This window comes from Eleginops maclovinus, chromosome 4, assembly GCF_036324505.1.
Source record: "Eleginops maclovinus isolate JMC-PN-2008 ecotype Puerto Natales chromosome 4, JC_Emac_rtc_rv5, whole genome shotgun sequence".
Lineage (NCBI taxonomy): Eukaryota > Metazoa > Chordata > Actinopteri > Perciformes > Eleginopidae > Eleginops > Eleginops maclovinus.
Window position 1 is genome coordinate 1,228,372 of NC_086352.1, and position 22,884 is coordinate 1,251,255.

Sequence of the window (22,884 nt, forward strand, 5' to 3'; positions counted from 1 at the left end):
CTCAAGTACCAGACCTGAGTACTTCTACTTTACTCAAGTACAAGACCTGAGTACTTCTACTTTACTCAAGTTCAAGATCTGAGTACTTCTACTTTACTCAAGTACAAGACCTGAGTACTTCTACTTTACTCAAGTACAGATCTGAGTACTTCTACTTTACTCAAGTACAAGATCTGAGTACTTCTACTTTACTCAAGTACAAGATCTGAGTACTTCTACTTTACTCAAGTACAAGATCTGAGTACTTCTACTTTACTCAAGTACCAGACCTGAGTACTTCTACTTTACACAAGTACAGATCTGAGTACTTCTACTTTACTCAAGTACAAGATCTGAGTACTTCTACTTTACTCAAGTACAAGATCTGAGTACTTCTACTTTACTCAAGTACAAGATCTGAGTACTTCTACTTTACTCAAGTACAAGATCTGAGTACTTCTACTTTACTCAAGTACAAGACCTGAGTACTTCTACTTTACTCAAGTACAAGACCTGAGTACTTCTACTTTACTCAAGTACAAGATCTGAGTACTTCTACTTTACTCAAGTACAAGACCTGAGTACTTCTACTTTACTCAAGTACAAGACCTGAGTACTTCTACTTTACTCAAGTACAAGATCTGAGTACTTCTACTTTACTCAAGTACAAGACCTGAGTACTTCTACTTTACTCAAGTACAAGACCTGAGTACTTCTACTTTACTCAAGTACAAGACCTGAGTACTTCTACTTTACTCAAGTACAAGATCTGAGTACTTCTACTTTACTCAAGTACAAGACCTGAGTACTTCTACTTTACTCAAGTACAAGACCTGAGTACTTCTACTTTACTCAAGTACAAGACCTGAGTACTTCTACTTTACTCAAGTACAAGATCTGAGTACTTCTACTTTACTCAAGTTCAAGATCTGAGTACTTCTACTTTACTCAAGAACAAGATCTGAGTACTTCTACTTTACTCAAGTACAAGATCTGAGTACTTCTACTTTACTCAAGTACAAGATCTGAGTACTTCTACTTTACTCAAGTACAAGATCTGAGTACTTCTACTTTACTCAAGTACAAGACCTGAGTACTTCTACTTTACTCAAGTACAAGACCTGAGTACTTCTACTTTACTCAAGAACAAGACCTGAGTACTTCTACTTTGCTCAAGTTCAAGATCTGAGTACTTCTACTTTACTCAGGTACAAGATCTGAGTACTTCTACTTTACTCAAGAACAAGATCTGAGTACTTCTACTTTACTCAAGTACAAGATCTGAGTACTTCTACTTTACTCAAGTACCAGACCTGAGTACTTCTACTTTACTCAAGTACCAGACCTGAGTACTTGTACCTCTGTCAGTATACATATCTTATGTACTTGTGGTTTAATCACAGTATTATGAGCCTCTGTAATTTGAGATGCTTTCTGGTTACTGGCTCCTCCACATTTGGTTCCATCTTAAAGATGGACTGAACCAGAAAAGGTGATCTATAATCTGACTGTATTTTCCATGTTATACTCTCCTAATGACATCTGTCGGGTGATAACATCACAGCTTTTATTAAAACGTGTTCGCAGGGACACGTCTACATCCATTTAGTGCTGCAGATCATTATTAATACATGCTAAAACGTTGCTGTTGTCACATTCCAGATCACAAAGAGGCTGGCTGGCCATAGCAAGGGGACAGCAGCAGCTCTTCCATGCTCCCCCCTCTGGCCCTCAGAGTTTCCCGAGCTCTCAGATGGTGCTGCAGAGAGCTCTTCCCTGCTTCACCTTTGGGCTCCATGATGTTTACTCCAGTGAGTGACCTTTCAGGTGCCTTTCCTGGCCGCTGTTCCACAGGCGCTGAATCCCAGCCAGAACAGCGGAGTTGTGTGCTGCCACTTCGCCAAGGTTGTGCCAAGGGAGCAGTGGTTGCCCCCCCCCCCCAAAAAAAGTAGTTTCTCTTTGTTTAAACAACTTAAAATACCACAAGCTTCTTAGTCATATTACATTTAAAGGTTATATATTTATTAGAACTTATCCACAGCACACAAACGATGGCCTTCAATACAAGTCCATATTGTAAACACTATCCCTGATAACAAAACAACGGTCCTAAACTTGAAGTAAGTTAAAGGGTTAACTTCATATAGAAACACATGAATAGTGAAGCGCTTAACACGTGTTATTAGATCATTAGTAAATACCTCTCATGATAAGATTCACTCTGCACCGTGTTCACCTGTTCTCTGCCTCCACAATTCAACACACGAGAAACACTGCAAACACTGCTGATGATGCAGAGGGGATTTGGGAACACACATCCCCCCCACTGCACGACTATTGGTGTGTGTGTGTGTTTTTATCTTTGGAAACACAATCTCCTGTGGACGTCTACGCTTTGTCCTTTTAGATTCACAACTTTAATCTGAGTTTTTTTGGATGTAACATTTCTTTTAAATTCATGATTTAAACTTTCTCTTTTGTGAATTTGTGATTTGTTATCCTAAATGTACGACTTCGTTAGAGAATAATAAAATACTCGTACGTTTGGGTCTGAGAAATGATTCCGGTTTCTGTCACGGTACATTTGAGTCGTTACGATATGGATGGTTCGTGGACTATACGCCCCCGACGTCCATTTAACATTTCACGTATTATCCGGATGTAAGATGTGTCTCACCTGATGATGTCATCGTTGTGTCCCAGGTAGAACTTCTGGGTGTGTTCCCGCGGGTTGAAGACCACGCCCACCCCGGCCACGAAGTACACCAGCTCCTTCCCGGCCGTGTAGTACAGGTTGTTGCGGCACTGGTGTCCGCGGTAACCGTGGATCCACTCCAGACGCAGCTGGCAGCGCGGCGCCGTCTTATCCGACATCGTGTTAGAGATACAGAGACTGCCGCTAATGCTGCTGGGAGCTGTAGTCCACTGTTGTAGTCCCTTTAAGTGAGCAGCATACAACTACACTTCCCATAATTCCACGCTGCAGATTCCAGTCAGCGGGAGTTTGAGTTTCTAACTCGGTTTAAAAGGTTTTACTCTCTTTTTTTCGATATTCTATAAATGTTTATCTGCAGTACAAACATATATTTAAAACATGTGTACCTCCTGCACACACCTGAGGACTGGATTTAATTCAGAGTAGTACAACAATATATTTTAGTGTTGGTTTGAAAAAAAAGAGACTAATAAATCATTCACAGTTCAAGTTTTGAAGTTAATGAGGATTTGTCTGAGTATGTTCAGGTTGCACTGAGGTCACTTTAAAGTTTTCTAGGAATTGTATTTGTCTCGTACAAATGTAGTCTCTAACAATATATCCAACAGCCCGTTTAGTATCTGATTTTAGGAATTTTGTGCGATTTCTTTGAGACGTCCTCATAAACATTCATTTAAAAAAGAATTTACGTTTGCAGAAAGGTTTCAAAATATTTTATGTCAAATGATGAGATTATTTGTTAGGTCTACTGTTTCAGGAAACTAGTGACCTCTTTATTAATATATATGTATCTAATAATAATATCTAAATAATATTCGATTTTATAATAAATCACGATAAATAGTTTCCCTAATGTTTCTGCATAGTTTTATTAATAATTATAATTAAATAATCTGAAATCTGTTCTCTATTAACCTGCCTGAGGTTCTTTAGATGTGAGTCACCTGGCAGCAGCTGTATATTAATAAATATTAATAAATTGATATATTCATGTACATGAATAATGACCTGAACTGGAACATCCCATAAACATCCATTCGTTCCTATGGAGCTGCTCAGAAGCGCCTGAAGCCAATAGTGAAGCGACTGTAGACCCTGAAAGCACCCGGATGTGGGCCCACAGAGCATGCGCAGTCGAGTTTTCCTTAAGCCCCGCCTCCTCTGTCAGTCAGATGAATGGAGAGAGAGAATAATTCTGGATTCAGATGTTTGAGAATTTCAGTTTAGAAAATTACCCTCTGGTTTACAGACGTCTGTTTCTCAATCTAAGTCAAAAGGGAAAAGTCTTTCGCGCCAAACTGACGTCACTTGAGTTGTAGTACCACCATTTGGCCGCTACGGACGTTCGAAATATGGGCTTCACCAGAGCAGCTCTTCATATGACCGGGTATCAGCGGAGCTTTAATGTTGCTGGGAAGGTCAGGCTGAAAAAATAAATACAGAATACCAATCAGAAAATTAAAAATGAGGAGTCAGTGTCACAATACCAAAAAATATCCATTGTTGGAATGTTACTTCTCAAACGAAGCTTCTGGAGGCTGAAATCTGAGGAAATCCCGTTCAAATCCGGAGATTACAGAACAGATTTATCACCGCTTCTCCCGCATCCACAGCTCCGGAGCCCCGCTGAGGCTGCCCGGCGGACAGGAGAGGAGACCCGGCAGAGAGGAAAGGAGACCCGGCGGAGATCAAGAGCCGCTCCCGGGTCAGAAACACCCGGAAAATACGGAGAAGAATGATGGAAAGTCTGGATGTTAACGGGAATCCCGGAGAGCACCGACAGGGTTAAGAGGGACGGGATACACACTACAGTTCTGGTTAGGATTTTCAAAACAAAGCACCTACTGGTTTTTCAAAAATGTAGTAATTAAAAAGTAGATGTACATCTTTATCATATGCTCAGTAGCTACAGTGTGGACATGGCAATGGAAAAGTTACCATGAGAGTAAAGTTATTCCAATGATTCATTCGTGTATTTCAATAAAATCTAAACGAAAATGTTATTTGTTTTATTTTGAAGCAGGTTCCGGTCTCCTTCACGCTAAACTGCACGCGCTTCCAGCCCCTCGGATGTGGAATGTCAGGTGCGGCGCAGGTCCGCGCGAGCGCAGCGGCGTGAATCACACTGCGCGACGTGACTGTGTGCTCAGGAGGCCGCGGTGCATAATGGGGGGTGTAGTGTTTAATCTCAAAAAGTGATTTGCGAGTCATTATTCTTTTTTAAAATCTTTATTGTTTTTCTCAAAAAAGGTCATTTTCTGAATCCCGTTTTGCTTGAGATGGATGGTGCGTTCAGGTGCTCCTCTGATGGTTGTTCTCAAGTCTTCTCTGTGTTCAGCAGCTTCAGATTGCATAAATTACACCGCAGAGGAAAACCTTTGAAACCTTGAAGTCCTGTAATTTAGAGAAATTATTTCATTATGTTTGATTCTACGTGTTATTATCGACCTTCAATTGAATTTGTATTTTCCATGAAAAGAAATGTATTGCATGTTTTTCATTTATTATCAGAAGTGTTTAAAAAAATAAACCAGGTTTAATATTTAGTAACCTTAACCAAATTAATTGACATACATTATATATAGTATACTTTCTGTAACTTGTGGCTTTTGTTATGTTTTGAAGTTATTAGTATTTAGTGTTTACATTTATTTTTTGGAATATAAATGTAAATAAAGAAGAAAATCAATTGTTCTGATTTTTCCTATGACCCATGAATGCAGCACATATCTTGCATCGTTCACAGAATGAATCCTCAGTGGTTTCCCAGGTATATTACTCTCACCTGGTACAGGTATGTGAAGAGTGAAGAGAGGCAGCATCAGGAAAGATTAAAAGCTTTAATGACATCGCACTGACAGCGTTTACAGGTGCAGGTTCATACATGAGAAGCCTTATGGATAATACTAAGCTCCGGGTCATTCCTATAGGTGTGTTTCTGATTGTGCAGTAAGATGGCCTGACTTCCATACATGTTGTACGATAAACAGCAGAGCAACACGAGTATCAAAGAGCGGGGAACCTGAACGCAGCGTGACGAGAAGCAAAGCAAAACCTGCGGTTCTACGATTACACGGCGACGCGTTCACGGGTTATTATACATGTCGTTTATCTGCAACCCAGGACATAAAAAAAGATGCAGTGATTCAGGCGGAGCATGCGGGTGGGCTTTTCTACATCAGACACTCAGAGCTCAGAGAACAGAACAAAAAGCACTATTGGTCCAATTTCTCAACGGCAGAGGAGAAGGGAGGCGGTCTCTGGAGACGCCCTCACAAAATTGAGGAAATAACTTCAGAAAAAGTACAAAAATAACAAATAAAGTTAGAAACAAAGTGAAGGACGCAGGCCGCTGCCAGCACGGAGGATCCTCCAGGGCCTGGCTCCGGTGTCGGGATCTATCGATGTTTGCTCAAAGCAGCGTCGATGTTTAAACGCGTGTACACAAACCCCTCCGGCAACGGCCGTGTGAAGAAATAAAATCTAAAATATATAAAAAACAAAACTGCATTGAGAATAAACACACAGATTCTTCACGACGCACTTTGGTGAAACTCTTCCAGTTTTTCTCGTTGGAGTTTCCAGCCGCCGCCCTCTGACATCAGCTGCTCCGTTTCCTGTTCCCACATTTTCTCTGTCTCATAAATCTGTTCAAAACATTTGGATTTCAAAGATAAACAGCTGTGAATTCATCTGAGCCACATTTCACTACGTTTGTGTCAAACGGTTTTCACAGTTTGGTCGGATGCTAATGTGGCAACGTCTGCAGCGAGTGATTTACCGCTTCTATGGCTGGAGACAGCACATGAGGGAGGGTGAGGGGCTGGCTAACTTTAGGGAGGTCTTGTGGGAGGTTTGGTAATTCGATGTGCAGTTTAACATCATCTCTGTTTGCGGGAGACCTCCCTAAAGGCTCTCTCTGAACGCTGAACTAACGCGAGTTTCACCAAAGCGTTGTTCCCTCTCTACTGCTTCTTCTTGCTGAACAGGCTGAATCGTTTCTCCTTCTCCTTCTCTTTGTCCTTCTCTCTCTTCCCGGGACTCGACTCGGAGGTGAGGGCCGGCAGCGTCTGAGCCCGACCCGAGCCCGGTGTTCCCGGGACGCTGCCTGGAGCCTCGGAGTGGTCTGAGCCGGCGTTCAGGACGGCCTGGATCCAGGAGCTCATGTCCTCCTGCAGGGGGCGACACAAACCCGTTAGAGACAGCAACACAAGAAAAGAAGAAGGAGGAGGAGGAGGAGGAGGATGAGGAGGAGGAGGAGAAGAAGGAGAAGAAGAAGAAGAAGAAGAAGAAGAAGAAGAAGAAGAAGAAGAAGAAGAAGAAGAAGAAGAAGAAGAAGAAGAAGAGATTAATGAAATAAAGACTCACTTCATCTTTGGCTTGGAACAGATATTCGTTTCCATCAGCGGCTCTAAAAGAGGGAGGAACCATTATCACAGGAGAGGACTCTTTAAAGTAGAGACACTACATACTGATATACACCTGAACATCAGCAGGAGAGGACTCTTTAAAGTAGAGACACTACATACTGATATACACCTGAACATCAGCAGGAGAGGACTCTTTAAAGTAGAGACACTACATACTGATATACACCTGAACATCAGCAGGAGAGGACTCTTTAAAGTAGAGACACTACATACTGATATACACCTGAACATCATCAGGAGAGGACTCTTTAAAGTAGAGACACTACATACTGATATACACCTGAACATCAGCAGGAGAGGACTCTTTAAAGTAGAGACACTACATACTGACATACACCTGAACATCAGCAGGAGAGGACTCTTTAAAGTAGAGACGCTACATACTGATATACACCTGAACATCAGCAGGAGAGGACTCTTTAAAGTAGAGACACTACATACTGATATACACCTGAACATCAGCAGGAGAGGACTCTTTAAAGTAGAGACACTACATACTGATATACACCTGAACATCATCAGGAGAGGACTCTTTAAAGTAGAGACTCTACATACTGATATACACCTGAACCTCAGCAGGAGAGGACTCTTTAAAGTAGAGACACTACATACTGATATACACCTGAACATCAGCAGGAGAGGACTCTTTAAAGTAGAGACTCTACATACTGATATACACCTGAACATCAGCAGGAGAGGACTCTTTAAAGTAGAGACTCTACATACTGATATACACCTGAACATCAGCAGGAGAGGACTCTTTAAAGTAGAGACTACATACTGATATACACCTGAACATCAGCAGGAGAGGACTCTTTAAATTAGAGACTCTACATACTGATATACACCTGAACATCAGCAGGAGAGGACTCTTTAAAGTAGAGACACTACATACAGATATACACCTGAACATCAGCAGGAGAGGACTCTTTAAAGTAGAGACACTACATACTGATATACACCTGAACATCAGCAGGAGAGGACTCTTTAAAGTAGAGACTCTACATACTGATATACACCTGAACATCAGCAGGAGAGGACTCTTTAAAGTATAGACACTACATACTGATATACACCTGAACATCAGCAGGAGAGGACTCTTTAAAGTAGAGACTCTACATACTGATATACACCTGAACATCAGCAGGAGAGGACTCTTTAAAGTAGAGACACTACATACTGATATACACCTGAACATCAGCAGGAGAGGACTCTTTAAAGTAGAGACTCTACATACTGATATACACCTGAACATCAGCAGGAGAGGACTCTTTAAAGTAGAGACACTACATACTGATATACACCTGAACATCAGCAGGAGAGGACTCTTTAAAGTAGAGACACTACATACTGATATACACCTGAACATCAGCAGGAGAGGACTCTTTAAAGTAGAGACTCTACATACTGATATACACCTGAACATCAGCAGGAGAGGACTCTTTAAATAGAGACGCTACATACTGATATACACCTGAACATCAGCAGGAGAGGACTCTTTAAAGTAGAGACACTACATACTGATATACACCTGAACATCAGCAGGAGAGGACTCTTTAAAGTAGAGACTCTACATACTGATATACACCTAAACATCAGCAGGAGAGGACTCTTTAAAGTAGAGACTCTACATACTGATATACACCTGAACATCAGCAGGAGAGGACTCTTTAAAGTAGAGACTCTACATACTGATATACACCTGAACATCAGCAGGAGAGGACTCTTTAAAGTAGAGACTCTACATACTGATATACACCTGAACATCAGCAGGAGAGGACTCTTTAAAGTAGAGACTCTACATACTGATATACACCTGAACATCAGCAGGAGAGGACTCTTTAAAGTAGAGACTCTACATACTGATATACACCTGAACATCAGCAGGAGAGGACTCTTTAAAGTAGAGACTCTACATACTGATATACACCTGAACATCAGCAGGAGAGGACTCTTTAAAGTAGAGACTCTACATACTGATATACACCTGAACATCAGCAGGAGAGGACTCTTTAAAGTAACAGCAACAGGAGAGGACTCTTTAAAGTGAATAAAGAACATTGAGCGTGACGTTTAAATAAAGTTTCCTCACTTCAGTTTAAAGACGTGTTTCTTCTTCTTGTATTCTGACGCTATGTCACAGACGGCGTCCTGCAGGCGCAGAGCCGGCTCTCCGTGGTACGAGATGCCCTGCGCCGCCGCCTTCCCGTCTTTGTAGAAACTCACTTCCTGTTTGTTGATGACGCAAAACACATTGTGCCAAGACCTGTCGATCACAGCGAGAGGATTCAACACTTGGGAACTTTATGGACAACATGCAGCCAAACAATAAAGCACTTTAAAGAGTTAGCTTAGCATGTTTCTGTAAGTGTTACCTGTTGGAGGCCTTCTTGTTAGGCCCCTCCCACTCGTGTTTGCGGTGCAGGTGCCCCTCAAGCAGGGCCCCGGGGTCGGGGGTGCGGGGGGGCAGCGTGGAGGCCAGGCTGCTCTTCTTCCTGGAGGGGGTGGGGGAGCCGCCGGGGCTCGGGTCCTTAGAGCCGGAGTCACCGTTCACCATCAGGGGGGGCTCCACGGCATCCTGAAACACAACCTTCATTAATATCATATTTAATATATTATTATAAATTACAAGTTTAACTTCAGAATAAAATAAATAAAGACTGTAAATAAAGACTGTAAATAAAGACTGTAAATAAAGACTGTAAATAAAGACTGTAAATAAAGACTGTAAATAAATAAAGACTGTAAATAAAGACTGTAAATAAAGACTGTAAATAAAGACTGTAAATAAAGACTGTAAATAAAGACTGTAAATAAATAAAGACTGTAAATAAAGACTGTAAATAAAGACTGTAAATAAAGACTGTAAATAAAGACTGTAAATAAAGACTGTAAATAAAGACTGTAAATAAAGACTGTAAATAAATAAAGACTGTAAATAAAGACTGTAAATAAAGACTGTAAATAAATACTGTAAATAAAGACTGTAAATAAAGACTGTAAATAAATAAAGACTGTAAATAAATAAAGACTGTAAATAAAGACTGTAAATAAATAAAGACTGTAAATAAAGACTGTAAATAAAGACTGTAAATAAATAAAGACTGTAAATAAAGACTGTAAATAAATAAAGACTGTAAATAAAGACTGTAAATAAATAAAGACTGTAAATAAAGACTGTAAATAAATAAAGACTGTAAATAAAGACTGTAAATAAATAAAGACTGTAAATAAAGACTGTAAATAAATAAAGACTGTAAATAAAGACTGTAAATAAAGACTGTAAATAAAGACTGTAAATAAATAAAGACTGTAAATAAAGACTGTAAATAAAGACTGTAAATAAAGACTGTAAATAAATAAAGACTGTAAATAAAGACTGTAAATAAAGACTGTAAATAAATAAAGACTGTAAATAAAGACTGTAAATAAAGACTGTAAATAAAGACTGTAAATAAATAAAGACTGTAAATAAAGACTGTAAATAAAGACTGTAAATAAAGACTGTAAATAAAGACTATAAATAAAGACTGTAAATAAATAAAGACTGTAAATAAAGACTGTAAATAAAGACTGTAAATAAATAAAGACTGTAAATAAAGACTATAAATAAATAAAGACTGTAAATAAAGACTGTAAATAAATAAAGACTGTAAATAAAGACTGTAAATAAAGACTGTAAATAAATAAAGACTGTAAATAAATAAAGACTGTAAATAAAGACTGTAAATAAATAAAGACTGTAAATAAATAAAGACTGTAAATAAAGACTGTAAATAAAGACTGTAAATAAATAAAGACTGTAAATAAAGACTGTAAATAAAGACTATAAATAAAGACTGTAAATAAATAAAGACTGTAAATAAAGACTGTAAATAAAGACTGTAAATAAATAAAGACTGTAAATAAAGACTATAAATAAAGACTGTAAATAAAGACTGTAAATAAATAAAGACTGTAAATAAAGACTGTAAATAAATAAAGACTGTAAATAAAGACTGTAAATAAATAAAGACTGTAAATAAAGACTGTAAATAAAGACTGTAAATAAATAAAGACTGTAAATAAAGACTGTAAATAAAGACTGTAAATAAAGACTGTAAATAAAGACTGTAAATAAATAAAGACTGTAAATAAAGACTGTAAATAAATAAAGACTGTAAATAAAGACTGTAAATAAATAAAGACTGTAAATAAATAAAGACTGTAAATAAAGACTGTAAATAAATAAAGACTGTAAATAAAGACTGTAAATAAAGACTGTAAATAAATAAAGACTGTAAATAAAGACTGTAAATAAATAAAGACTGTAAATAAAGACTGTAAATAAATAAAGACTGTAAATAAAGACTGTAAATAAAGACTGTAAATAAAGACTGTAAATAAAGACTGTAAATAAAGACTGTAAATAAATAAAGACTGTAAATAAAGACTGTAAATAAAGACTGTAAATAAATAAAGACTGTAAATAAAGACTGTAAATAAAGACTGTAAATAAATAAAGACTGTAAATAAAGACTGTAAATAAAGACTGTAAATAAATAAAGACTGTAAATAAAGACTGTAAATAAAGACTGTAAATAAATAAAGACTGTAAATAAAGACTGTAAATAAATAAAGACTGTAAATAAAGACTGTAAATAAAGACTGTAAATAAAGACTGTAAATAAAGACTATAAATAAAGACTGTAAATAAATAAAGACTGTAAATAAAGACTGTAAATAAAGACTGTAAATAAAGACTGTAAATAAAGACTGTAAATAAATAAAGACTGTAAATAAAGACTGTAAATAAAGACTGTAAATAAAGACTGTAAATAAAGACTGTAAATAAATAAAGACTGTAAATAAATAAAGACTGTAAATAAAGACTGTAAATAAAGACTGTAAATAAAGACTGTAAATAAATAAAGACTGTAAATAAAGACTGTAAATAAAGACTGTAAATAAAGACTGTAAATAAATAAAGACTGTAAATAAAGACTGTAAATAAAGACTGTAAATAAAGACTGTAAATAAATAAAGACTGTAAATAAAGACTGTAAATAAAGACTGTAAATAAATAAAGACTGTAAATAAAGACTGTAAATAAAGACTATAAATAAAGACTGTAAATAAAGACTGTAAATAAATAAAGACTGTAAATAAAGACTGTAAATAAAGACTGTAAATAAATAAAGACTGTAAATAAAGACTGTAAATAAAGACTGTAAATAAAGACTGTAAATAAAGACTGTAAATAAATAAAGACTGTAAATAAAGACTATAATAAATAAAGACTGTAAATAAAGACTGTAAATAAATAAAGACTGTAAATAAAGACTGTAAATAAAGACTGTAAATAAATAAAGACTGTAAATAAATAAAGACTGTAAATAAAGACTGTAAATAAATAAAGACTGTAAATAAATAAAGACTGTAAATAAAGACTGTAAATAAAGACTGTAAATAAATAAAGACTGTAAATAAATAAAGACTGTAAATAAAGACTGTAAATAAATAAAGACTGTAAATAAATAAAGACTGTAAATAAAGACTGTAAATAAAGACTGTAAATAAATAAAGACTGTAAATAAAGACTGTAAATAAAGACTGTAAATAAATAAAGACTGTAAATAAAGACTGTAAATAAAGACTGTAAATAAAGACTGTAAATAAATAAAGACTGTAAATAAATAAAGACTGTAAATAAAGACTATAAATAAATAAAGACTGTAAATAAAGACTGTAAATAAATAAAGACTGTAAATAAAGACTGTAAATAAAGACTGTAAATAAAGACTGTAAATAAAGACTGTAAATAAATAAAGACTGTAAATAAATAAAGACTGTAAATAAAGACTGTAAATAAATAAAGACTGTAAATAAATAAAGACTGTAAATAAATAAAGACTGTAAATAAAGACTGTAAATAAAGACTGTAAATAAAGACTGTAAATAAATAAAGACTGTAAATAAAGACTGTAAATAAATAAAGACTGTAAATAAATAAAGACTGTAAATAAATAAAGACTGTAAATAAAGACTGTAAATAAAGACTGTAAATAAAGACTGTAAATAAATAAAGACTGTAAATAAATAAAGACTTTAAATAAAGACTGTAAATAAAGACTGTAAATAAAGACTGTAAATAAATAAAGACTGTAAATAAAGACTGTAAATAAAGACTGTAAATAAATAAAGACTGTAAATAAAGACTGTAAATAAAGACTGTAAATAAAGACTGTAAATAAATAAAGACTGAAAATAAAGACTGTAAATAAATAAAGACTGTAAATAAAGACTGTAAATAAAGACTGTAAATAAAGACTGTAAATAAAGACTGTAAATAAAGACTGTAAATAAATAAAGACTGAAAATAAAGACTGTAAATAAATAAAGACTGTAAATAAAGACTGTAAATAAAGACTGTAAATAAAGACTGTAAATAAAGACTGTAAATAAATAAAGACTGTAAATAAAGACTGTAAATAAAGACTGTAAATAAATAAAGACTGTAAATAAAGACTGTAAATAAATAAAGACTGTAAATCAAGACTGTAAATAAATAAAGACTGTAAATAAAGACTGTAAATAAATAAAGACTGTAAATAAAGACTGTAAATAAAGACTGTAAATAAATAAAGACTGTAAATAAAGACTGTAAATAAAGACTGTAAATAAATAAAGACTGTAAATAAAGACTGTAAATAAAGACTGTAAATAAAGACTGTAAATAAATAAAGACTGAAAATAAAGACTGTAAATAAATAAAGACTGTAAATAAAGACTGTAAATAAAGACTGTAAATAAATAAAGACTGTAAATAAATAAAGACTGTAAATAAAGACTGTAAATAAAGACTGTAAATAAATAAAGACTGTAAATAAATAAAGACTGTAAATAAAGACTGTAAATAAAGACTGTAAATAAATAAAGACTGTAAATAAAGACTGTAAATAAATAAAGACTGTAAATAAATAAAGACTGTAAATAAATAAAGACTGTAAATAAAGACTGTAAATAAAGACTGTAAATAAAGACTGTAAATAAATAAAGACTGTAAATAAAGACTGTAAATAAATAAAGACTGTAAATAAATAAAGACTGTAAATAAATAAAGACTGTAAATAAAGACTGTAAATAAAGACTGTAAATAAAGACTGTAAATAAATAAAGACTGTAAATAAATAAAGACTGTAAATAAAGACTGTAAATAAAGACTGTAAATAAAGACTGTAAATAAATAAAGACTGTAAATAAAGACTGTAAATAAAGACTGTAAATAAATAAAGACTGTAAATAAAGACTGTAAATAAAGACTGTAAATAAAGACTGTAAATAAATAAAGACTGAAAATAAAGACTGTAAATAAATAAAGACTGTAAATAAAGACTGTAAATAAAGACTGTAAATAAAGACTGTAAATAAAGACTGTAAATAAAGACTGTAAATAAATAAAGACTGAAAATAAAGACTGTAAATAAATAAAGACTGTAAATAAAGACTGTAAATAAAGACTGTAAATAAAGACTGTAAATAAAGACTGTAAATAAATAAAGACTGTAAATAAAGACTGTAAATAAAGACTGTAAATAAATAAAGACTGTAAATAAAGACTGTAAATAAATAAAGACTGTAAATCAAGACTGTAAATAAATAAAGACTGTAAATAAAGACTGTAAATAAATAAAGACTGTAAATAAAGACTGTAAATAAAGACTGTAAATAAATAAAGACTGTAAATAAAGACTGTAAATAAAGACTGTAAATAAATAAAGACTGTAAATAAAGACTGTAAATAAAGACTGTAAATAAAGACTGTAAATAAATAAAGACTGAAAATAAATAAAGACTGTAAATAAATAAAGACTGTAAATAAATAAAGACTGTAAATAAATAAAGACTGTAAATAAAGACTGTAAATAAATAAAGACTGTAAATAAATAAAGACTGTAAATAAAGACTGTAAATAAAGACTGTAAATAAATAAAGACTGTAAATAAATAAAGACTGTAAATAAAGACTGTAAATAAAGACTGTAAATAAATAAAGACTGTAATAATAAAGACTGTAAATAAAGACTGTAAATAAAGACTGTAAATAATAAAGACTGTAAATAAAGACTGTAAATAAATAAAGACTGTAAATAAAGACTGTAAATAAAGTAAAGTTGAAGATGAGTTCTGGTACTGACCGGGGGGGATTCGGGGTCAGAGGGCAGCCCATTCTGAGTGACGCTGCAGAGACACAAACACTTCCTGTTACTGAACGCCTTTACTTTGAAAACAGGAAGTACCAAAGATGTTTTGTTTTGAAAAACCTCTGCTGCTGAGCGTCCTCCTGCTGAGGCTCGGGGCTGGGGGGGGGTCTCCGCCTCTGTAGCTCCTCCTCCTGCAGCCGGCGCACCTCCAGCAGCTCCATCTGGGGGGGGGGGGGGGGGGGTAATGTTATTATATATACAGTGGGGGGGGGTCTATAAGAAATGACTGTAAAATCTTTTCTATATTTAAGCTTCAGGATCAGCATGATTTGAAGTAGAGATACAAAGAGAGCCTCTCCTCCCAGCTGGTGATGTTACAGTATAGTGTGTATAACTACTATATAAAGTATATCAAGTGTGTATTAGTACTATGCTAAGTATATCAAGTGTGTATTAGTACTATATAAAGTATATGAAGTATATTCCTCAGACCGTGGTGAGCCTCTCCAGCGCGGAGAACCTCTCCTCCCACGTGGCGGCGGACTTCTCGAAGGCCTCGTGGCGTTTGATGAGCTTCTCCACCTCGTCCACGCTGTGCCCCATCTCCCTGGAGGACAGGTAGGGCTCCTGCCCCAGCAGCCAGGCCTCGGCCACGCCGGCATCCCGGGAGAATTGGTGCACTTCCAGCACTGAGGGGGGAGGGGGTAACATCAGCAGGTTATTGTCACAGACTTACACTCAGAGATACCACCAGGGGGACAGACCGTCCAACGCTCTGCTTCACAACAAATACAATCAGTGAATAACTTTAGATCCATAACCAGAGGTACAAGAGCTCAATCATGCTAAACAACTATTGGACATTTGATCTGCCAGTCAGCAGCGTCCAATCAGCAGCCAGGCAGCAGCGTCCAATCAGCAGCCAGGCAGCAGCGTCCAATCAGCAGCCAGGCAGCAGCACTGCCTGAGATTCACATGAATATTTATTCCTTTTTTCTTATCATTTAAAATGCTTCTCATTTTATTTCAACTTCTCCTCGTTAGATTACACGGTTTCTACATTTGGAGTTTCTTATATTTGAGACTTCCTGTTTCCTGCTGATGACCTCACCCAGTCTCAGCCACTCCCAGCGGTCCTCCCACTTATCGATCATCTCCTTCCTCTTGTCCGTCAGCTGCAGCAGCTTCTCCTTGATCTGAGGAGCACACTGTCAGGTTAGAGCAAGACTCCTGCTGCAGATACTACTGCAGATACTACTACTGCAGATACTACTACTGCAGATACTACTACTGCAGATACTACTACTGCATATACTACTACTGCATATACTACTACTGCAGATACTACTACTGCATATACTACTACTACAGATACTACTACTGCAGATACTACTACTACTGCAGATACTACTACTGCAGATACTACTACTGCAGATACTACTACTGCAGATACTACTACTGCAGATACTACTACTGCAGATACTACTGCAGATAGTACTACTACAGATACTACTGCAGATACTACTACTGCAGATACTACTACTGCAGATACTACTACTGCAGATACTACTGCAGATAGTACTACTACAGATACTACTGCAGATACTACTACTGCAGATACTACTACTGCAGATACTACTGCAGATACTACTACTGCAGATACTACTACTGCAGATACTACTACTGCAGATACTACTACTGCAGATACTACTACTGCAGATACTACTACTGCAGATACTACTACTGCAGATACTACTACTGCAGATACTACTACTGCAGATACTACTGCAGATACTACTGCAGATACTACTACTGCAGATACTACTACTGCAGATACTACTACTGCAGATACTACTACTGCAGATACTACTACTGCAGATACTACTACTGCAGATACTACTACTGCAGATACTACTACTGCAGATACTACTACTGCAGATACTACTGCAGATACTACTACTGCAGATACTACTACTGCAGATACTACTACAGATACTACTACTACAGATATACTACTGCAGATACTACTACTGCAGATACTACTACTACAGATACTACTACTGCAGATACTACTACTGCAGATACTACTACTGCAGATACTACTACTGCAGATACTACTACTGCAGATACTACTACTGCAGATACTACTACTGCAGATACTACTACTGCAGATACTACTACTGCAGATACTACTGCTGCAGATACTACTGCAGATACTACTACTGCAGATACTACTGCAGATACTACTACTGCAGATACTACTGCAGATACTACTATACTATATATGGTATGTTACAGATGTTCTGGGCCCCAGCCCCCCCCCCCACCTCCTCGGCAGCGAAGTGTTTCCGGGCCAGCAGCGACTTCCCAAGCTCGATGGCGGCGGTGAAGCTGTCGTTGCGGGCGTCGATCTCGGCCTTGATGCCCTGATGGTTGTTCATCAGCAGCTCCACCGAGGACACGTCCCTGAAACACACGGGACGGGTCAGAACTTCCTCCTGACCCGGTCCTCTAGAGAAACACTGCTGTGCTAGCTTAGCGTGGGGGGGTACCTGGGGTTCTCCTGGGCCTCGATGAGCCGGATCACGTCCTCCATCCACAGCATCAGGTCCCTCACCAGGCTGAAGAACCGGAACTTGTCCCCGGTGTCGAGCAGCCGGAGTCTCCGGGCGTCGCAGGACTCCAGCAGAACCCTCCATGCCTCCAGAACCTCCTGCTCCCGCCGCTGGATATCATCAGCTTTGTCCCCTGCGTAGGCCGCCTGAAGGCGCACCGCGTCATCCTGCAGCTGCCGCACCTGCAGGGGGGGGGCAAGATCATTCAAAAATGATATGGTCATCTTCCATAAATACCAAAGAGTAGCGCCCCTTCAGGGTCTCCCCCCGCTGGGAGGGTACCTGTGTCCCCAGCGCCTGGATGTCGTGCTCGAAGGCGGAGTGCATCCTCTGCAGCGTCTCCACGGTGTTCTGGTCCCGACCCGCCTCCTCCGGGAGCTTCTTCTGCTTGTCCACGATGCGCAGCAGGATCTCCTTGCCGTCGTGGTAGAACTTGTGCAGCTCGAAGGAGGCGGCCAGGATCTGCGTCCGGGTGTCGATGAGCTCCAGCAGGTCAGCCCACGCCTCGTTCAGCCCGTCCTTCCACTCAGCCACCGTGGCCGCGTCACCGTGCCCCGTGTTGATCAGCTCGTCCGCCAGCTGGTTCACGCCATCCACGCGCTCCTGCCCGATGTTTCCCGTGTCGCGGGCAAACTCCCGGAAACGCTCCTGCAGCATCTAGGGACAAACCAGAGGAAGACACTGAGTCCATGGATTCCAGAGTGTGTGTGTGTGTGGGTGTGTGTGTATACGTACAGTAACGTGCTCGTAGTCCTGTCCCAGTTCATGACTTCCTGCCACCACCTCCCTCTCAGCGATCCACTGCTCCAGCTCATCCACCTCCCTGTTCAGCAGGAAAAGGCGGAGCCTCTCCTCCAGACGGCCCCGCCTCTCCTCTGATAGGTCCTTCATACCTGCATACAGCTTATCCACCTGAGACTGACGCATGCTGATCCTCTCACTGCACACACACACACACACACACACACACACACACACACACACACACACACACACACACACACACACACACACACACACACACACACACACACACACACACACACACACACACACACACACACACACACACACACACACACACACACACACACACACACACACACACACATAATATGTAGTGTGTTTATTGGAGTTCTGGTTAATGCAGGGCAGGTTATATTCAGCTGTGTTTCAGGGGAAGGTGCTCTCAGGTAATGTTCTGGATGCATTCAGCAGATCTGCAGAGGAGGCGGATCAATACCCAACCCTAAAACACCCTCTCCACCCTGCAGAGCTTAGTGCGTCTCTAAACCCTGAGAGTATATCAAATATTTATATATATATAATATCTGTTGAGGAGGCAGACCTCTCGGGGTGAGCCTCGGCCACCAGGCCCCGGCTGGTCTTGGACAGCAGGTGGACCGCATCAGCATAGTCCTCCACCGCCTGCTCTACGATCTGATGCTTCTTCTGCATGGTGACGGCGCTCAGCTCGTCCTGGAACACACACACACACACACACACACACACACACACACACACACACACACACACACACACACACACACACACACACACACACACACACACACACACACACACACACACACACACACACACACACACACACACACACACACACACACACACACACACACACACACACGTCTCTGTTTGATTCTGACTTTTCTCTCAAAGTTTTTACTTTATTTGAATCTGGAATTTTTCTCGTGTACTTTTTTTTCAAAGAAAATGATTTTCGACTTTTAAAAATGCCCCACAGTTTTCTCATTATTCTAACTCCTTCTTCGTGTGGCCCCAATCATTTAGATTTTCTCTCCAAATTTCGAGTTTTTTCGTTTCCGACTATTTCTAAAAAAACTTTTTTCCTGACTGTTTTCTGAAAATCGACCTTTGTCTTCTGTCTCTCAGAGTTATTATAAACATGAGCTTTAGTCTCCAGTTCGGCTCATATGTTCTGGTTCTTCTCGTAGCTCAAGACTCTACAGAGTTATTAAACAATGTCTTCATATGAGATTTTACTGTCCTCATGCCCCCCTCACCTTGGCCTTCTCCTCAGACATCATGTACAGCTCCTGCTCGCTCATCCAGGCCTCGGCCTCGGCGGCGTCAAAGTAGTACTGCTGGGCCCGGTGCGCCTCCTGCAGGCGGTCGTGGCGTCGCTGCGCCTCCTCCCTCAGCTGGCTCCACAGCTCCTGCAGCGCCGCCAGCCGCCCGCGGGTCGCCTCCGACCCCGGGGAATCATCCTTCAGCAGACTCAGGCTGCGCTCCAGGATGTCGTCGATACGAGGCTGATGCCCCTGGATCTCTTTCTGCAGTGTCTGAGGACCAGCACCGGGGGGGGGGGACATATATTATCAGTGATGATTGACCACGTTAACGATGCGTAATGTGAGCAGACCGGGGGCTCCTAAGGGGCTGACCTGGTTCTTCTTGATGAGCAGCTGCACCGTCTGCAGGTTGCTCCCGAGGTCGCAAGACGAGGCCACGGCCTTCCTCTCCTGCACCCACAGCTGAGGGAGAGCAGGGGGTTAGAATCTCACCGGGTGTGTACCTGCAGACTACATCTGAACAGACCCCCCCTGTGAGGAGCCTAACATTCGGTTATAAAGACATATATTCTATGGGGGGGGCTGATGCATGGCCTTTAAACACCTGGTAACCGTTGCTGTAACTCATTCAGATCTATCTCCCCTGAACTCTGCAGTATTTATTTATTCATCTACAGCAGTTATTCTCTGCAGATTATTCTGGGATGTCTGGTTCCTATTCAAACCGTGCAGTAGGGTTAGGGGGTCAGGTGCTGGTCTCTGCTCGGGTTCAACCTGTCTCTCTGAGTGTGGTACGTACAATCTCGTCCTCCACGTCCCGGTTGAACTGGTGCACCTCCCGGGACTCCACCAGGAAGTCCCGCCTCCTCCGCAGGGGGTCCAGCAGCTCGCTGAACTTGTTCTCCAGCAGCTGCCTCCGCCCGTCCACCTCCTCCGTGTCCTGCACCTCCTTCCCCAGAGCCTTCACCTGGCTCTGCAGCTCCACCACCTCCCGCTGCCGCACCTCCACCTGCTTCTCCAGCATCTGGTGGGGAGGGTCACTTTAATATCAGAGTCAGTGTGTGTGTGTGTGTGTGTGTGTGTGTGTGTGTGTGTGTGTGTGTGTGTGTGTGTGTGTGTGTGTGTGTGTGTGTCAGTGTGTGTGTGTGCATGTGTCATTGTGTGTGTGTGTGTGTGTACGTACCTGTTGTTTCTTCAGCAGGATGTTGACGGAGGTCAGGTCTTTCCCGTAGTCGTCTGACTGGATCTGGCCCTCCAGGCCCCCCATCCACTTGCCCAGGTCTGCGCAGCTCTGGGTGAACAGCTCCGCCTTGTTGGCGTCGAACAGACACTGAGCCTTCGTCTGAGTGGTGGACTCGAGCTCCGCCCACATGGTGTGCAGCGCCGACAGCTTCTCCGTCACAACGGCGTCCGTCTCCGGCTTCTCCGACACCAGCAGCCGGCCGTCCTGCGGACAGAAACCAGAACTCGTCAGGACTAAAGAGGTGAGTCATGTGCGGGTTCAGGACTTTGATCAGCTGCATCTCACCTTCTGGATCTTGTCCAGCCACTCCTTGTTGGACTGCAGCTCGGCCATGAATGCCTGGTGCTTCAGCCACTTGCTGTGCAGGTTCCTGGCCTCGTCGTAGGTCAGGTCCTGAGCGCTGAGCATCTTCTCGTTGATCCACAGAGACAGCTGCACACACAACATGCCGTCAAAAACCCAGCAGCTTCAAGAGACTCACCACAGGTCCTGCTCTATCAGCCTACCTCCTGGCAGTCCTGCAAGAACTTCTGCAGGTCTCTGTTGTCTTTCAGCCTCATCAGCAGCTCCACCGCCGCCTCCCGGTTCTTCTTGTGCCTGAAACATGGACGACCAATCAGAGAGGAGACTGCATGCTGATTGGCTGGAGGCTTCAATATCTAATACCAGCAGGAAGTACATTAATCCTGTCTGATCCAACAACCTAACAGCAACGCTGGACCACATCGAGGTGGACTACAGGTGTTTACACCAAGAGAAAACTGATCAACATCATGAAGTGGATTTACTGGCTGTGGGTAAGGTTCAGAGCAGCTGCTCCTTCAGAAACATTCTCCCGGAACGCAGCCTTTAAAGGTCCCCTATTATACAAAATGCACTTTTTGCTGTCTTTTAAACATAAACGTGTCCCCGGTGTGTAAGGAGACTCACAAAGTGTCAGAAAATACAACCCTCTCTCTGTTCCTCCTTACCCACATCTCTAAAAAACTAGCTGATCCACATATAACATAATGTCTCTGTTCTAGAGCTGAACTCTGAGAAGCAGAAATAATGCTGGATGTGGTTTGGAACATCATATGGGGTTTAATCACGGCAGCGTTTAGCGGAGTCTCTCTCTCCTCTTCAGAGGAGAGATCATGACGCTGCAAAGGGGCGTGGCCAGCTTCAGCTCAGCTTAAATTGAAAGCGACAGTCACAGAATCAGCACTTTTGAAAATGGGGCTGAAACAGAGGGATAGCATGCTAAAATGCATGATGTGTTTTTCAGAGACATGTTTTTTAATATATTTGAGACCTATAATATATTCCATAAAAGAGCATAATAGGAGACCTTTAAACCGGATGACGTCTACTACCCTTTCCTGATCCCTCAATCTGAGTCTAACCTGTCATCGATGGAGGCGACTCGCTCCTGGATTCTCTCTGCATTGATGTTCCCGTCTCTGGCGAGCCGCCGCCCGGCCTCCACCACGCCGTTGATCTTGTCCTCGTTGGCGTCCATGGTGGTCATGAAGTCCTCCTGCTTCTTGATGGCAGCCTCAGCGCCCTCCAGCGTGGTGGGCATCTCCGTGTGAGCCAGGACGTACTCCTGCAGGAGGGGGATGGGGGGACAGGTGAGTACAGGTGAGGACAGGTGAGGACAGGTGAGGACAGGTGAGGACAGGT

The 22,884-nt window shown here is 39.9% G+C and overlaps 2 protein-coding genes across 3 annotated transcripts in view; both read right to left on the reverse strand.

Moving 5' to 3' along the window:
• LOC134862562 (echinoderm microtubule-associated protein-like 6) overlaps window positions 1-4,506 on the reverse strand; it is a 42,170-nt gene extending 37,664 nt beyond the window's left edge. Inside the window, 2 exon segments of the mRNA XM_063880559.1 lie at window positions 2,657-4,119; window positions 4,211-4,506. Of these exon segments, the coding sequence (XP_063736629.1) occupies window positions 2,657-2,853 (197 nt within the window). The 5' untranslated portion in view covers window positions 2,854-4,119; window positions 4,211-4,506.
• Window positions 4,507-5,521: 1,015 nt separating this feature from the next.
• The window catches only part of LOC134862561 (spectrin beta chain, non-erythrocytic 1-like), a 32,846-nt gene continuing 15,483 nt past the window's right edge, over window positions 5,522-22,884 (reverse strand). For both annotated transcript variants that reach the window (XM_063880557.1, XM_063880558.1), the window contains 20 exons: window positions 22,605-22,807; window positions 21,726-21,816; window positions 21,505-21,651; window positions 21,160-21,423; window positions 20,776-21,000; window positions 20,349-20,438; window positions 19,968-20,246; window positions 19,271-19,401; window positions 18,658-18,862; window positions 18,205-18,579; window positions 17,860-18,104; window positions 17,635-17,773; window positions 16,419-16,503; window positions 15,800-15,996; window positions 15,428-15,528; window positions 15,302-15,344; window positions 9,501-9,703; window positions 9,218-9,391; window positions 7,064-7,106; window positions 5,522-6,867 (listed from right to left, as the gene is read on the reverse strand). In XM_063880557.1, the coding sequence (XP_063736627.1) occupies window positions 6,661-6,867; window positions 7,064-7,106; window positions 9,218-9,391; window positions 9,501-9,703; window positions 15,302-15,344; window positions 15,428-15,528; window positions 15,800-15,996; window positions 16,419-16,503; window positions 17,635-17,773; window positions 17,860-18,104; window positions 18,205-18,579; window positions 18,658-18,862; window positions 19,271-19,401; window positions 19,968-20,246; window positions 20,349-20,438; window positions 20,776-21,000; window positions 21,160-21,423; window positions 21,505-21,651; window positions 21,726-21,816; window positions 22,605-22,807 (3,447 nt within the window). In that variant the 3' untranslated portion in view covers window positions 5,522-6,660. The remainder of the gene's footprint in view (window positions 6,868-7,063; window positions 7,107-9,217; window positions 9,392-9,500; window positions 9,704-15,301; window positions 15,345-15,427; window positions 15,529-15,799; window positions 15,997-16,418; window positions 16,504-17,634; window positions 17,774-17,859; window positions 18,105-18,204; window positions 18,580-18,657; window positions 18,863-19,270; window positions 19,402-19,967; window positions 20,247-20,348; window positions 20,439-20,775; window positions 21,001-21,159; window positions 21,424-21,504; window positions 21,652-21,725; window positions 21,817-22,604; window positions 22,808-22,884) is intronic.